General features: G+C 39.3%; 1 protein-coding gene across 7 annotated transcripts in view; it reads left to right on the top strand.

Moving 5' to 3' along the window:
• Positions 1-1,689: 1,689 nt before the first annotated feature.
• ttll4 (tubulin tyrosine ligase-like family, member 4) overlaps positions 1,690-15,017 on the top strand; it is a 58,700-nt gene continuing 45,372 nt past the window's right edge. For 2 of the 7 annotated variants that reach the window (XM_077617065.1, XM_077617062.1), the window contains exons 1-6: positions 1,765-1,908; positions 3,321-4,195; positions 11,456-11,882; positions 11,956-12,079; positions 12,510-12,592; positions 12,675-12,738. In XM_077617065.1, coding sequence (XP_077473191.1) covers positions 3,797-4,195; positions 11,456-11,882; positions 11,956-12,079; positions 12,510-12,592; positions 12,675-12,738 — 1,097 coding nt within the window. In that variant the 5' untranslated portion in view covers positions 1,765-1,908; positions 3,321-3,796. Of the gene's footprint in view, positions 1,909-3,320; positions 4,196-11,455; positions 11,883-11,955; positions 12,080-12,509; positions 12,593-12,674; positions 12,739-15,017 lie in introns of those variants that run through there. The other 5 variants (XM_077617063.1, XM_077617064.1, XM_077617066.1 and 2 more) reach the window with 5 other exon arrangements.

Raw genomic sequence — 15,017 nt, 5'->3', positions numbered from 1 at the left:
TTATTCAAGAAATGCTTCGATGTGACAGATGACACAGAGCTAACCCTTCGTGAATTTTGGAAAGAGCACTTTAATATTGTCCATTGCTTGAAAATTATTAACCATGCATGGCAGGGCGTCACACAACGAACTCTTAATTCAGCATGGAAAAAATTGTGGCCAGCTTCCGCTGAAAGTGACTTTGGAACAGCAGCCCCTGCTGCACATGATGAACTCGTGGATGATATCATGTCGCTTGGAAATTCCTTGGGGCTGGAGGTTGATGAGGCAGATGTGAATGACCTAATCGCCGAGCACCACGAAGAACTCATGACACAGGATTTAATCAACCTACAGGAGCGTGAACATTTGTTGCCGGAACTTAGTAGCGAGGAGGCGGTGGAAGAGGCGGCTACAAAAGATATCAAAGACATGCTCGCGAAGTGGCAAGAGGTTTCGGATTTTATAGAAAAGACTCACCCTGACAAACTGGCAAGTGGTCGCGCATCATCGTATTATGATGACATTTGTATGCGACATTATCGAAATATTTTGAAGGGTAGACAAAAACAAACAACTCTTGATGCGTTCGTTTTGAAGACTTCGGCAGAGCGGCCAGGTGGTGTCAACCCGTAGAACTACGTAAGGTAAAAAAGATTACAACAAATTTAGAATTTAGTTTTGTTTGAAGTTACATTAAACGTTGAGTGTCTGTTTTTTAGTTTTCCAAGTTAATTTAAATTTGTTTGTTCGTTTACGAGTGCATTGTTGCCGTGGAGAAAGTCCCCCGGAACAGCCCCCCCCCCCCCCCTCCGCCTCCGTGTGTGTCGTCTCTCCCCTCCGCGAAATGTGTCTAATTTTACTCCTATTAAACACATTATGGCTATCAAACCACTCGTTATTTATTACTTTGTCAATATATGGCGAATTATAAGAAATAAAACATTTTTTTCTAATCCAATATCCTGTTTTGGGTGTTTTTTTCAGAGAGTTGGAACGAATTAATTTGTTTCCCATTCATTTCAATAGGAAACTTCCGCTCGAGTTACGAGAATCTCGTCATACGAGCTCAGTTCCGGAACGGATTAAGCTCGTATGTCGAGGTACCACTGTACAACCCTTTTGATACTCCGTTTCCGGCATGGCAATCGCCGACAGCGCTTCCATTTTATCGAGGAGGGATCTCACTTTCCCCATAATAATAAATGGAATGATTGGTTTGAAGCGTCGCTTCTTCTCCTGGCACTTTTGTCCAGCTCAGGATTTCCAGCAGCATTGAGGTGTTGCTCTTTCTGCTTCGTATTATTCACAGCTAATCCCATGTGTATGACAGCGGAGGCATGGCTCCAAATAAGAAGTAGGAGTAAGAAACCAAGCTGATAGAACAAAGAAACATTAAAGTAAAAAGTATAAATTACAAAGTAAAGTAAAAAGTATAAATTACAAAGTAAAGTAAGAAGTATAAATTACAAAGTAAAGTAAAAAGTATAGATTACAAAGTAAAGTAAAAAGGATAAATTACATAGTAAAGTAAAAAGTATAAATTGCAAAGTAAAGTAAAAAGTATAAATTAAGAAGTATAGTGAAAATGAATTTATTTAGAAATATTAAAATCTAATTTAAAAAAAGAATTTATTATGGAAGATGGAAGCACCACATACTTGATACATTACTGCTCTCTGCTGGTTAAACTAATGATCGAAAGTATAGTAATGCTCTGACGTGCTTTAATGACGTTAAAGAGCAAGCTGAGGGCGCTGCAGCAAACTCACGAGGCGGAAATCTGGCGATCTGAGTAGACGATCTTTGTCCGTGATGCGTCACTACTGGTATGTTGAGACATGAGGAAGTATAATATGACACTCCTCTCGTGGCGAGAAAGAGGAACCACGGAACAACGTGCTGTCCTTTTTCATTTTGTCCAAATTGGTAAATTTAACATTTCTATCCTTAACTCTAGTATTAAAGGGAGTGTTGCAGGCTATCGCTATCGTTGAACCTTTTTTACTGGATGTATCTTTTGTCTTGTCGTAACGTTAATAAACACACGTTTGAAAGCTAGTTTAAATGGGCAAGCTAGCTACTTACTCGTGTGTAAAAATCCGAGGCACAGGTGTCCGATAAAGTTCGACCTCAAATGTGGTGCTAACATATTGCTCTAGGTCTTGTTACAATCGTCTTTTAAACTTATTGGTCTTGAGCAAATATTATTATTACTAAGTCAAGTTTATTTATGCAGCGCTTAAACAAGCATAAAGCAAAACATGTAGATGCTCTCGTTACGGCAACCTCACCCAAAAAGAGATTTCAAATGTATTTGTTCTGCAACAGCTTCTTTCAAACAGCGTTATTTTGGATTTTGGTTGGTTATTTTCGTATCCTTATTTTAAAAAAAAAGTTTAGGGCTAGAATTAAGCGGGCGTTAGTCATCACAAATGGTGTCCTCGTATAATACGAATGTTATAGCGCAGTAAATATTTGGTGAAAAACAAGATGAAACAAAAATAAATAGATCTTTAATTGACTTAAACTTCGATTGCTAGCAGTCACGAGCGACGTCATTCATATTTTTCGTGACATCAGTGCTGCACTGGTAGTGTGTGTGTACGCGCGCCTGTGCAGCAGGTGGCAGAATAAACAAAAATTGTACTCGAGTGAAAAGTGAAATTAAAGTAAACATCATCTTCCCCAAAAATCACTCATAATACATTGAATACAATTAAATATCCATAAATTGCTTACGTCTGATTTCTGTTTAAAAAAAATAGCTGCAGTGGGTGCAGATTTTTATTCCAACCAATAAATAAGGTTTTCACCAATCTGGTGTCATAAAGGTGTAATCAATTGATTAAAGCATTGGTTAAACTCTCCATGCTGGATCAATTGGAACAAAAACAGCTTTCACTCACTCCATCCCTTGGTGGAATAGTTTGGAGACTCCTGCTTTAAATAATAAGCAAATGAATATAGGAACAAACAACAAAATTAAGTTTGTCAAAATCTTGGCTTATTTTATAACACACAGAAGATGCTGACCTCTTTTGCAAGCTATGTGTAAGTGAAACATGCAACAAGGGAGTCATTATTTTTGTTTTCAACATCAGAGAAAATTACTACTGCCATTTTTTCAAATTCATTTTAACCTTCAAGGATTTGAGCCTGCGTATAAAAGTTATACTCACGGTGAAGATTTTTGTGAAAGAGAAAACCAAAACTTTCCATTCTGTGCAGATGTGGTGACCTAAAGCACTCTTAGTATAACTAAGAAAATTCTGTTGAAGTATTGTTCCTAAACCAGTTTGTTGGTAGGCCATTTCTAAACCAATGTTTTATTTTTACAGTGACCCAAGCTTGGAGGCTATTTTACCATCCACCTGTTCGGTGTTCTGGGAACAACAATCATATGAGGGTGGATCATAGGAAATCAGCCAAACCTCATCGTGCTTATGCCAGCCCTCTTTTTTGTATTCTGAACACCTTCAGAAAAACAAGTCTTGTTTTGGATTCTGAAACCCTTTTCGGAAAACACGAACGGTACAGAGAAAAAAAAATGCATTTGTCTGTGTGAGCCTGTCCAGAAGACACGTGATGCTTTCTCATCTCCAGCAGTCCCTTGACTTTGTCGTCTTTGCAGGCATTTTAGCTTGACATGCAGTGATGGTTGCTCTCGTTCAGCAGCAACTCACAAGAACTTGCTGTTCAAAAGAATCTAGGATATTATCAAGTTTGGTCAATTTGAGCTGACATCTCCCAATACCTCAAGAGTTTTTTCAAAGGATAACAATTTGTCTTAGTCTCTCTGTGTGTGGGGGGGGGCATGTTCAACAATATATTGCCCTGGGATGATGGAAGGCCCCAGGCATGCTTCGAGGCACCCACTTCTCTCAGTTTGTCGGTCAACATTGACCCAAAAGAGATTTTGACCATTCAAGTGCCTTTTCACAACCAAGAGCATGCCAAGGTTCCTGGCTCTTCCTCCACTCAGAAGCACGGGCACATCACGAAATCCCAATCTGCAGCTATGCCAGGCCAACCATTAATGTTTGATGACATTCCAAGTGCAATCAAGATAACAGGAGTGATGCCAATTGTAAGCAGCGTCATGGAGACTGGTGACCATTCTTCTTTCATGCTGAAACAGGAAATCTTGAAGGTTCCGGGTCGCACGTTGCATCCAGTCCAAGGATGTCTCTCAATGCAGCAGAATGTGTTTGAGGTACCAAATACAATTTAGAGTAACTAACTAAATAGACTTGCATATGGCCAGAAAAAAAAATCTACTTTTACAAAAATCACAATTTTTACTTTTTATTTTTGTTAAAAAGGTCTTCATTTAATATACATTAATGTAAAGAATGTAAAAATAAATAAATAAGCCTAGGACAATTTAAATCAAACTCGGATGATGTGTTACCTAATTCTTCTGGTTTACAGGGCAGTTGAATTAAGATGTCGGAAGGTGTAGCAATGGTGTGAATTTCGAGGCTTTTAAATTGGCAATTTGGTACTTTTCAGAAATGGTTGCTTCCCCCAAAAAAATAAGTGAAAAATTTGGGGGATTTCCGGAGTTTAGGGAGGTTGTCCGGATTTACGTTGCATTTCCGGAAAAACTCTTGACATTCTGGAGTAGTTGGCAGTCCTGTAACCCAAAAATAAAGTTATCAACTGGCAACCTTCTAGCTTTAGGAAACACTAAGGATGTATTAATACCTGCACTTCACTTACTGGACTAAACCCAAAAGGAACATGGTGCGTACCTGTCGGGGAAGTGAGAATACAAACCGCTGAACTCTGGTTTGAAGCAAATAGCCGATCCGAGACCTCGCCGGAGAGGTGAACTTGGTTCGCGTCCAGGCTGTGGTGCAACACACCAGTTCTGAAATTACGTACCTTTTTTGCACATAACAGGCTTCTCTAGCCACAGGCATAATGGGATCATAGCTTCGTAATTTCTTACTTACATATTTTAACTCATTACCTGACCCAGACTGTTTTTTTTTCAATGATTGAATGATGTTTGCACATGGATGTGTTTGTTATTTCTGGGAGACTTGCAATAATTGCAATGGGAGTCAAACCAAAAAACTGTCCAATTTGTTTTGGTCCGGACCAAAGAAAGCAAACTAAATACACCTTAAAATAAATCTAGAGAAAATAATCTTTGGTCATCTACTTACTTACAAAACTGAAAATAGGGATCACTCGATTCCGAGGATAACATTATGTAATCTAATACCTACTTCATATTTGATTAGCTCATTAATCTGCAGTTAAAAAAAGAGTGATGATACTTTGGTGAGCTAATGCACCAAGTTTACTTGCCTCAATCATGAATCAGCTCAAGGCCAAAAATTCGGGAGATGTGTGTTGGCTTCATAATTCCATGTGTTTTATCCTCAGAATTCAGTATTTCCATGATTTAGTTTCTCCTAATTGAGTGATTTCATAATTTCTTCCTCTGTTTGGCTTGTTAAAGGGTTACTGACAACCACAAAGTTTTGTTTTATTCTCACTTTTTAATCCAGACTAAGGAAAAGGGGTGATCGACATGGCATAAAAGATCATAAAAGGATCTGGATTTTATCACGATTCTTAATTTAAATTGTTTAAATCAGTGTTTCTGAACCTCTGCAATATCGTATCTGTTGTGCCGTGGGAAAGTGCAATATCCAGAGAGAAAAGTTAAACAGTACTATTACAAGATTGAAGTCGTAATCTCTAATCCTTATAAAGCGTAATTTATGTGTGTGTGTATGTTAAGATCCTCTCGCTACATTTATCCAAACCGTGCAACGTAGAGAGTTGACATTTTTTATGGTGGCCAGAAATGGCTGTCGGATCCCAATAGACGATTGAATGAATTATTGAATTTTTTCACCTTCTCTGTGTAAACTAAACTTTTATTTGTTACATCTGAAAGCAGAGTTGATGTATGAATCGTTGTTTTTACATGATGTGCCCTAAACGCACCGCGTGGCTGATTGGTCCGCCAGCGAGTTTCTAGGTGCTCCCCAGAACACTTTTTTTTCTGTCGTGACGGGAGTTATAAAACATCCACCCATCCTTAAATCATGCTTTATCTATTCTCTAATCCTTATAAAGTTGTGGTCAAAAGTTTACATACACTTGTGAAGAACATAATGTCATGGCTCTCTTGAGTTTCCAGTTCTACAACTCAGATTTTTCTCTGATGGTGATTGGAACAGATACTTCTTTGTCATAAAAAACATTCATGAAGTTGTTCTTTTATGACTTTATTATGGGTGAACAGAAAAAAGTGATCAAATCTGCTGGGTCAAAAATATCCATGCAGCAGCGCTAATATTTGGTAACATGTCCCTTTGCCATTTTTCACTTCAATAGGCGCTTTTGGTAGTCATCCACAAGCTTCTGGTTGAATCTTTGACCACTCCTCTTGACAGAATTGGTGCAGTTCAGTTAAATTTGATGGCTTTCTGACATGAACTTGTTTCTTCAGCATTGTCCACAAGTTTTCAATGGGGTTTAAGTCAGGACTTTGGGAAGGCCATTCGAAAACCTTAATTCTAGCCTGTTTTAGCCATTCCATTACCACTTTTGATGTGTCTGGGGTCATTGTCCTGTTGGAACACCCAACTGCGGCCAAGACCCAATCTTCGGGCTGATGACTTTAGGTTATCTTGAAGAATTTGAAGGTAATCCTCCTTCTTCATTATCCCATTTACTCTCTGTAAAGCACCAGTTACATTGGCAGCAAAACAGCCTAATACTACCACCACCGTGCTTGACGGTAGGCATGGTGAATTTGGGGTTAAAGGCCTCACCTTTTCTCCTCCAAACATATTGCTGGGCATTGTGACCAAACCGCTGGAATTTTTTTTCGTCTGACCACAGAACTTTCCTCCAGAAGGTCTTATCTTTGTCCATGTGATCAGCAGCAAACTTCAGTCGAGCCTTAAGGTGCCGCTTTTGGAGCAAGGGCTTCCTTCTTGCACGGCAGCCTCTCAGTCCATGGAGATGCAAAACACACTTGACTGTGGACACTGACACCTGTGTTCCAGCAGCTTCTAATTTTTGGCAGATCTGCTTTTTGGTGATTCTCGGTTGAATCTTCAGCCTCCTGACCAATTTTCTCTTAGCAGCAGGTGATAGCTTGCATTTTCTTCCTGATCGTGGCAGTGACAAAACAGTGCCATGCACTTTATACTTACAAACAATTGTTTGCACTGTTGCTCTTGGGACCTGCAGCTGCTTTGAAATGGCTCCAAGGGACTTTCCGGACTTGTTCAAGTCAAGGATTGGCTTTTTCAGATCCATGCTGAGCTCCTTTGACTTTCCCATTGTAGCGTTTGTGGGCGTTTGCATCCAATGAGCCCTATTTAAATGGCCTCAGTGAAGTCACCAGCTGTAGTCACTCATAATCACTCACATGAAGTTAAGAGGCCATGCTATGAAGCTCATTTCATTGACACAACTTTCTAAGTCACCAAAATTGCTAATTCGTGTTGCTCTATGTATATTTTTGACCCAGCAGATTTTATCACTTTTTCTGTTAACCCATGATAAAGTCATAAAAGAACCAAACTTCATGAATGTTTTTGTGACAAAGAAGTAGCTGTTGCAATCACTCTATCAAAGAAAAATCTGAGTTGTAGAAATAACTGGAAACTCAAGAGAGCCATGACATTATATTCTTCACAAGTGTATGTAAACTTTTGACCACAACTGTAAACCGTGATGTACGGATGGATGTGAGTGTGTGCGCGCACCTGGAAACTCGCTGGCGGAAATTCTTCCCTAAATTACGTTTGTAAATGACGTGGAAAGGCCTCTTGGGTCAGCGCGTCAAGCACCATCGTGTCTCGCCGAGTCTTTCCGTCACAACAGGAAAAAAAACTGTTTTGAAATGGAATAGATGAAGCGTAATTTATGGATGGGTGGATGTTTTATGTTAACATTCTCACGCTACCTTTGTCCAAACCCTGCATCGTAGAGAGTTGACATGGTGGCCAGAAACGGCTGTCGAATCCTAATAGACGAGTGATTAAATTTCTTTACCTTCTCTAAGTGTGTAAACTCAAGCTTTGAGCATTTGCAAGTATTATCGATGAGTATGCCTGACCTTAAATATGTTAGCTTGCTGCTCTCTTGTGGTTGTTTAAGTTAGTTGCATGGACTACGCAACAGGACCGCTATTATGTATTTATTTTTGTCATATTTTCACTTTGTTTTACAATGTTTTACCAAAAATAACACCCAAACATTACTTAAATAGGTAAAATTTGTCAGCCTTTCTTTTGAAATTGACCGTCACTTTTCCATACTTATTCCTAAAAGGCATACTCCTGCTTCTGTATATATTATACATTCCTTTTTTGCATACTTCACATTCGTTTGCACTGTAATTTTCACCAAATATGCCAAAAAAGAGGACTTCTCATTTCGTATCGAGTTGGGAAAAGCGTAAACAATTGAAGCGCAACGAGATGGCAGCACAATCTTCTGCATTCCAAAGTGGTGGCGAGGCTTCTACCTCGGCGGGAGCTCAAGATTCTGCGCAATCTTCTGCATTCCAAAGTGGTGGCGAGGCTTCTACCTCGGCGGGAGCTCAAGATTCTGCGCAATCTTCTGCATTCCAAAGTGGTGGCGAGGCTTCTACCTCGGCAGGAGCTCAAGACTCTGCATCTATATCATGGTTACATAGCCCCGACCATGCTCAGATGCCTATTACTGAGAGTGTGGACTTAGCAGTGGCAAAATCAGCTATGGGGCTCGCAGAATATAGGGAGGTTCGTATGGTCAGGTGTAAGAAAAAGTCTTCGGCTACTTCAGCTCCTGGGGCTGGTCAGACTTACGCTCAGGGTAGAAATGGCCGGCGAAGAGCCGCTTAGGCTATGGCAGCTGCTCGGGCTGATGAGACTGAGGAACTGCGTGCTATTTACATTGGCCGAATGGCTGAATCAGCGACAGCTGCTAGGGCTGTTTTGGTATCCTACTGATGCTTCGGTTTGATTGAATTGAACTGCTGAAGTGCTTCTCATATACTCGTACATTTTGCTTGATTGATTTGAAGTGCTGAACTTCTGTAGCATACCTGTACATAATTGTATACACATTTGCTGTGCTATGCGTGTAACTGAAATTTTCCTTTCTCATCTAACCCATTTTTCAAAACAGATTTTTTTTAATAGTGCAACAATAGTCTTTTTGTTCTAAACAACCAGGTGGGCCCGGCAAAGCCGGGGCCCCCTTCTTGTATTCTAATAAATAAGACTTGCACAGTAATAGTCATTCATGTTCCGTACCTCATCCTCGCAAAGGTTGCGGGGGGTTGCTGGATATTATCCCAGCGGACTTCGGGGTAAAGCTTTACAAAATCTTGCACAGGGTGCCAGTCAGCCATAGGGCACACAGAGACAGAACCATTTGCATGCCCAATCATACCACCAGCGGGAAACGATCCCACGCTAGCCTGCAACGAAATCAGGTGGCTCACAGTAATATTAAAAGTTTAAAATCATAACTTGCAAGAGAATTGTAACGTGAGATCAAAACAATTTTGCCGCTTCTTTTCACATTACCATATTTATTCGAGAATAACGCGCACCCATAATTTGTGACTAAAAATTTGTATAATTTTTTTTTTTTAGTTTTTCTCAGCTCACACCAAGGATTACACCAGTACTGGTTACTGGGAAATGTTGAACACGTCACCATAACAAAACATTTATTCACAACAAATGGTATGGAAACCTGGTAAAACAAACTTCTACCAATATGAACACAATTCTCAAATTGAATCTACAATTTTAAATCCCTAAAGTCTAATTCATCATAATATTTAATATTTTTCAAAGTCTGATTGATCATCAGATTCTCCATACAATTGATTCCATTCTTCTTTAGCAAGTATAGCGCTCCCCCGGCAGACTCGTTTCCCTGGAGCAACTTTTTTTTTATTTTTACAACTCTATATTATCCTATAAATTTGCTAAAGGCTATTTGGAGAGGGCTGGCTTTTGTAAAAGAAGGTAAATTGTCGCCATCTTTGGCGGACAAAGACAGGTTCTACGTCTCCCATTGTACATAACGGCTACAGAGGGGACTTTTTCACTGGTAGAGGGCAGTGTTTCACCGGGATTCGTGTATAACACTCACTCGAACTTAGCTTCAGGTTTTTGGTACAAAATTTTGGACGTTATACTCGAATAAATACGGTACTTGAATGGGATGTAGTTTGGTTTCATAAGCTGCAACTTAGGGTGGCCCCGCGGATGAGTGGTTAGCGCATCGGCCTTACAGCCCTGGGGTCTTGGGTTTAAATCCAGGTCGGTCCACCTGTGTGGAGTTTGCATGTTCTGCGTGGGTTTCCTCCAGGTACTCCGGTTTCTTCCCACATTCCAAAAACATGCATGGTAGGCTGATTGGACACTCAATTGCCCCTAGGTACAATTGAGAGAGTGAATGGTTGTCTATCTCCTCGTGGCCTGCGATCGGCTGGCCACCGGTTCAGGATGTCCCCTGCCTCTGGCCCGGAGTCAGCTAGGATAGGCACCAGCATTCCCCGCGACCCTAATGGGGATAAAGCGGTTCAGAAAATGACAAAAAAAGCTTCAACTTTTGGGAATGAAGGCCTCAGTGAATACAAAACTGCATTAGCGTAATATTTAGAAAATTACCTAACGTTAGGACAAATAAATTGTAAAAGTCATTACCTATTGTTACCCGAATGTACTGTGTCCGCGGACTTAAACTTTTGATAACATAAGTTTAGGTATGAAGAATTAGAAATGGATATACAGTGGCACCTATTCTGTATACTATATATGAAATTAATTTGTCCCAGAAGTGGTTTCCTAACTTGGATTTTTCATTAATAAAGACACATCACTTGTAAAAACTTTAATTCGTTCCAACCCGTTTTAAGATCCCCAATACCACCCCTGAAGTTCTTCTATTTACACCTGTTTTCCCCCCAAAATAATGCCGAATTGCACAGCCTTAAGAGTGTGCATATCATGAATGCAGGGTCTGATTGGTTTTCTGAACGTTTACTGGACCTACTGGTACACTTGTTTGTTGCGTAGCAATAAAAAATTAACTGAAAACATGGACTAATCTGGTTCTTCACATTGGACTGCTTATTATTTTGATCACTACGTTATGTGACTTGACTTGCGTATGTGACCCTTTCAGGATGTTTTCACATTTTAAATTCAGAAGCCCAAGAGGTCACTTAAAAATTGATCAAAAGTACCATTGGGGTATTAAAGCAGAGCGTTCTCAGACGGAAGTGGCCACCAAACTTGGAATCCTGCTTAGACACCTTCGAAACAGGACGGGTGGATTTAGAGTTTTACAGAAATCACATAGAAATAGACATATTTTGAATATTTTCTTTGAATAATGAAGCAAAACACGACCCCAGAAACTTGTTATCGAAGGAACGGATGTATCTGATCTAAAAGCTATTTTTTGTTGTTTTTTGTCCTCTCAGCCTGAAGCTCCAGAACTTTCTTCCTCACCATCAGTGCCTTGTATATGCATTATTCCTTGTCAAGATCAAGATGAGAAGATGGGAAAGGATATCTCTAGCTTCAAGGACCAAGTTGAAATGAGCAAGATTCGTCCGGTGATTTATTCCAAAAAGCGGAACTCAGTCGCAAAGTTCAGTCAAACACAAAACAGAGATGCTAAATTAGCTCTGATAAACAATCCTCTTCAAGTCATAGGTGCTTGCCCACCGCTTTTTAGTGTTAAGCCTTTAATGGGGGGAGGAGTGAATGCACATATGAAATTCCCTGAAAGTTCACTGGACATGAATGAAACTTTATGTCGGAAGCTCAATGGTCACATGTCAAATGTCCTCATTGACAGTCCAGCACAAAAGAAACAACATGGACCGCCAGATATAAAACTCCCCGGTAATAAGAACTAGAACAGTGTTTGTTCATTTCATACATGATCCTCAAACTCAACCACTGTATTTCTCTTCAGGAGCTCGAATGGGCTTAGTGACCAAGATTGATGACATAAAACTGACAGAGCTGACACAAACTGACTGCGTCACATCTATATTCTTGTCCTCCACTTCTCCTCACTGTGAAGCAAGAGATGCTCAGTACGTATTTTACACCACTGACTTGAGGGCAATGATTTATACGTATTATGAAATATTTAAGTATTTAGTCTTGTTCCAAAGTTCAAGTCAGTACTTACTTGGATAAAACCTCAATTGGCAGGCAATGACAGAGTTCCAGCATTTATTGTAGTTGTTAACCATAATTTGCACACACAGTTACAGGCATTTTAGCATACTTATCATGTTTGGAGGGTGCTTGCTATTGATGCCATATTTCAGGAAGTCATGAAATCGTTTTTTGTCTAAATTAATAAAGCTACCTCATCCATAAATCATTTTCTTTAGTTTTAAGATTGACTAAAATGTGTGATGCTCCCTTTGGCTCTTTGCTTTCAGCCCACTTATATACACTGACAGTAAATAGTGATTGTTTTTCAACACTAATATTATCTTGTACTCTGTCATCCAGCTCGGAGTGTGTAATGCTGATAGAATGCAGTTGTAGTGAGGAGGAGCTGCCTTATGATTTAGAGAATGCCTGCAGTGATGATGGTAAAACTATTGTTGAGAGCTTTGTCACATTGTCTACAATTTGCAGGCTCATTTTTGTTTTATTTATTTAATTTTTCATCAGATTGTTTGGAGTCATCATCTGTCAGTCGTACTTCATCCGCCCTGTCACATGTGCGCCTGTCTGGGTGAGACTTCCCGTTGCACATGCACACAAACAAAGGGAGGAGGTGGCTGGAACCCATCCCAGCTAATTACAGTCATACCTCTACTTACGAAATAAATTGGTTCCAGAAATTTTTTCGTAACTTGAAAATTTCGGAACTAGAGGTGAATTTTATATGTAAATTCTATAATTCGTTCCACGATCCTCACACATCTATCAACTAAACCCTTTAAAATTGGTCAACATGTCCCACTTTTGTAAGAAAGATGTGAGGAACACACAAAAATGAGAGCAAATGATCATAAAATTATTTATTAATGTCACAAAATGAATAACAAGTATATATACAAACCCGTGTTAAAATGCAACATAGAGATAGCACACAAACATGAAAACACATTTAATAAACACATCATTAAGAATTGAAACAACAACATTAATCAATAAAAAGCATTAATGTTTAATGATTTCTTTGAAATTTAATTTTACACCCATTTTATAAGTCACTACTGGTTCTTACCTGCTTCTGCAGTGCTGGTTGACGAACATTTTCAAAAAAACTATACAAAGACGATTGCCTTTGACGACATTTAATAATGTTTCTAAAATGCAGAAGACAAATGTCGTCAATGTAGGCACGTGAATACTTTCAGGATTCTTTTTCCACAAAGTCGGAAAGTTCGTTTCTCCCCCGTTTTTTTCTGATTTGTGATGTTGCAAGGGTGGCTGCTTCCTCCTCCAGCTGCCTTCTTGTAGAATTCCTCGTGTATTGCCGAGCGTTCCATTTACTCAAGATCCGTTTTGGTGCACATCGACCAACTAACTTGTCAACGTCCGTATTACTGACCACAGGGCCCAGCGCGTGCCCCCGCGACACAATTTCACCCACCGTAGGCTGCGGTTCAGGTCGTGGCACTCGGCCACAGCTTCCCCAAGCAGGTTTAAGCAGACAATGGGTTAAAGAAAATAGAGGGTTGTTGTGAGACAGCCAACGAGAGCCCACTATGTGGTGGAGTGAGCTTTTAAAGCGAGAATCATTGCATCCGCGACAATATTTTCAAAATAAATCGTTAATTTAGCAGCCTCCATACCTGCATAATGTGTATCCCATGCTATTTTTGAACCCAGAGACTTGGTGAACACTATACCGCTACGGACACACTTCCTGGTTATGCTTACGTTACTTCCTTTTTTAATTTGTCTACATGCAGCCAACACCCTTTCGGTTTCGGAACACATAAAGGAAATGATTGTACATTTGTGATTATGAAATAAAACAAAATTCCACTTTGATTTTTTCTTTCTTTTAATTTCTTGTTCGAAAGTGACAACAATTTCAGTAATATTCAGTAATAACCATCGAAAAAAATATATATTTCGACATTAGAAGCAATTTTGCTGCCACAACATCTTAAACTTATCGTAAGATAATTTTAATTTCTGTCATTAAAAAGCATTGGGTTCTCATCAAGATAGTTATTTCTTTTTTCAAATTAAATAATTTGAAATTATTGATATTAGCTTCCTTATGATATTGACCCTAATCATGTGCTTTTGATTCATACAGTATCTCAGAAATACCACTCATGATGATTTTTCTTAAAATGTTCCCTTCAAAGTAACACATTTGTACTCCCTATTAAAGCCATGAATGTGGAGGTGAAAATTGGGAATCAGGGGGGCGGCTTATAGGCTAGAAATTGTAAAATTCAAAAATTTCAAGGCAGTTTTCAGGGTGCGGCTTATACGCGCGGGCGGCTTATATGAGAGTAAATACGGAATATGCCTGTCTTTGTAAATGTAAAATGTCAAATTATTCTATTTGAAAAAAAGAAATAAGTCCATCTTGACGAGAACCTGATGCTTTTTAATGACAGAAATTACAATTTTCTTACCAGAAGTTTCAGATGTGGCAGCCATATTGGTTCTAATGTCGAAATATCTCGATTCTTTCGATGGTTCATATTACTGGAAGTGTTGTCACTTTTGAACAAGAAATTTAAAAAAAAAGCGGAAGTTTGTTTTATTTCATAAACACAAATGTACAATCATTTCCTCTCTGTGTTCCGAAAGGGTGTTGCGTGCATGTAGACAAATTCAAAAAGGAAGTAACGTGAGCAGTACAACCAGGAAGTGTGTCCGTAGCGGTCTAGTGTTCACGAAGTCTCTGGGTGCAATAATTGCATGAGATGCACTTTACGCAGGTATCAAGGCTGATATTTTAATGATCGGCCGCAAGACCTTCGATCAGCCTTAACAACTATTGGAATGTGCTAACATGGTAAAAACTACGAACACATC

The sequence above is a fragment of the Stigmatopora argus genome, chromosome 13 (assembly GCF_051989625.1).
Source record: "Stigmatopora argus isolate UIUO_Sarg chromosome 13, RoL_Sarg_1.0, whole genome shotgun sequence".
In the NCBI taxonomy this organism is placed as follows: Eukaryota; Metazoa; Chordata; class Actinopteri; order Syngnathiformes; family Syngnathidae; genus Stigmatopora; species Stigmatopora argus.
The sequence above is the reverse complement of the archived record's forward strand: the minus strand, read 5'-3'. Positions and strand labels throughout refer to the sequence as shown.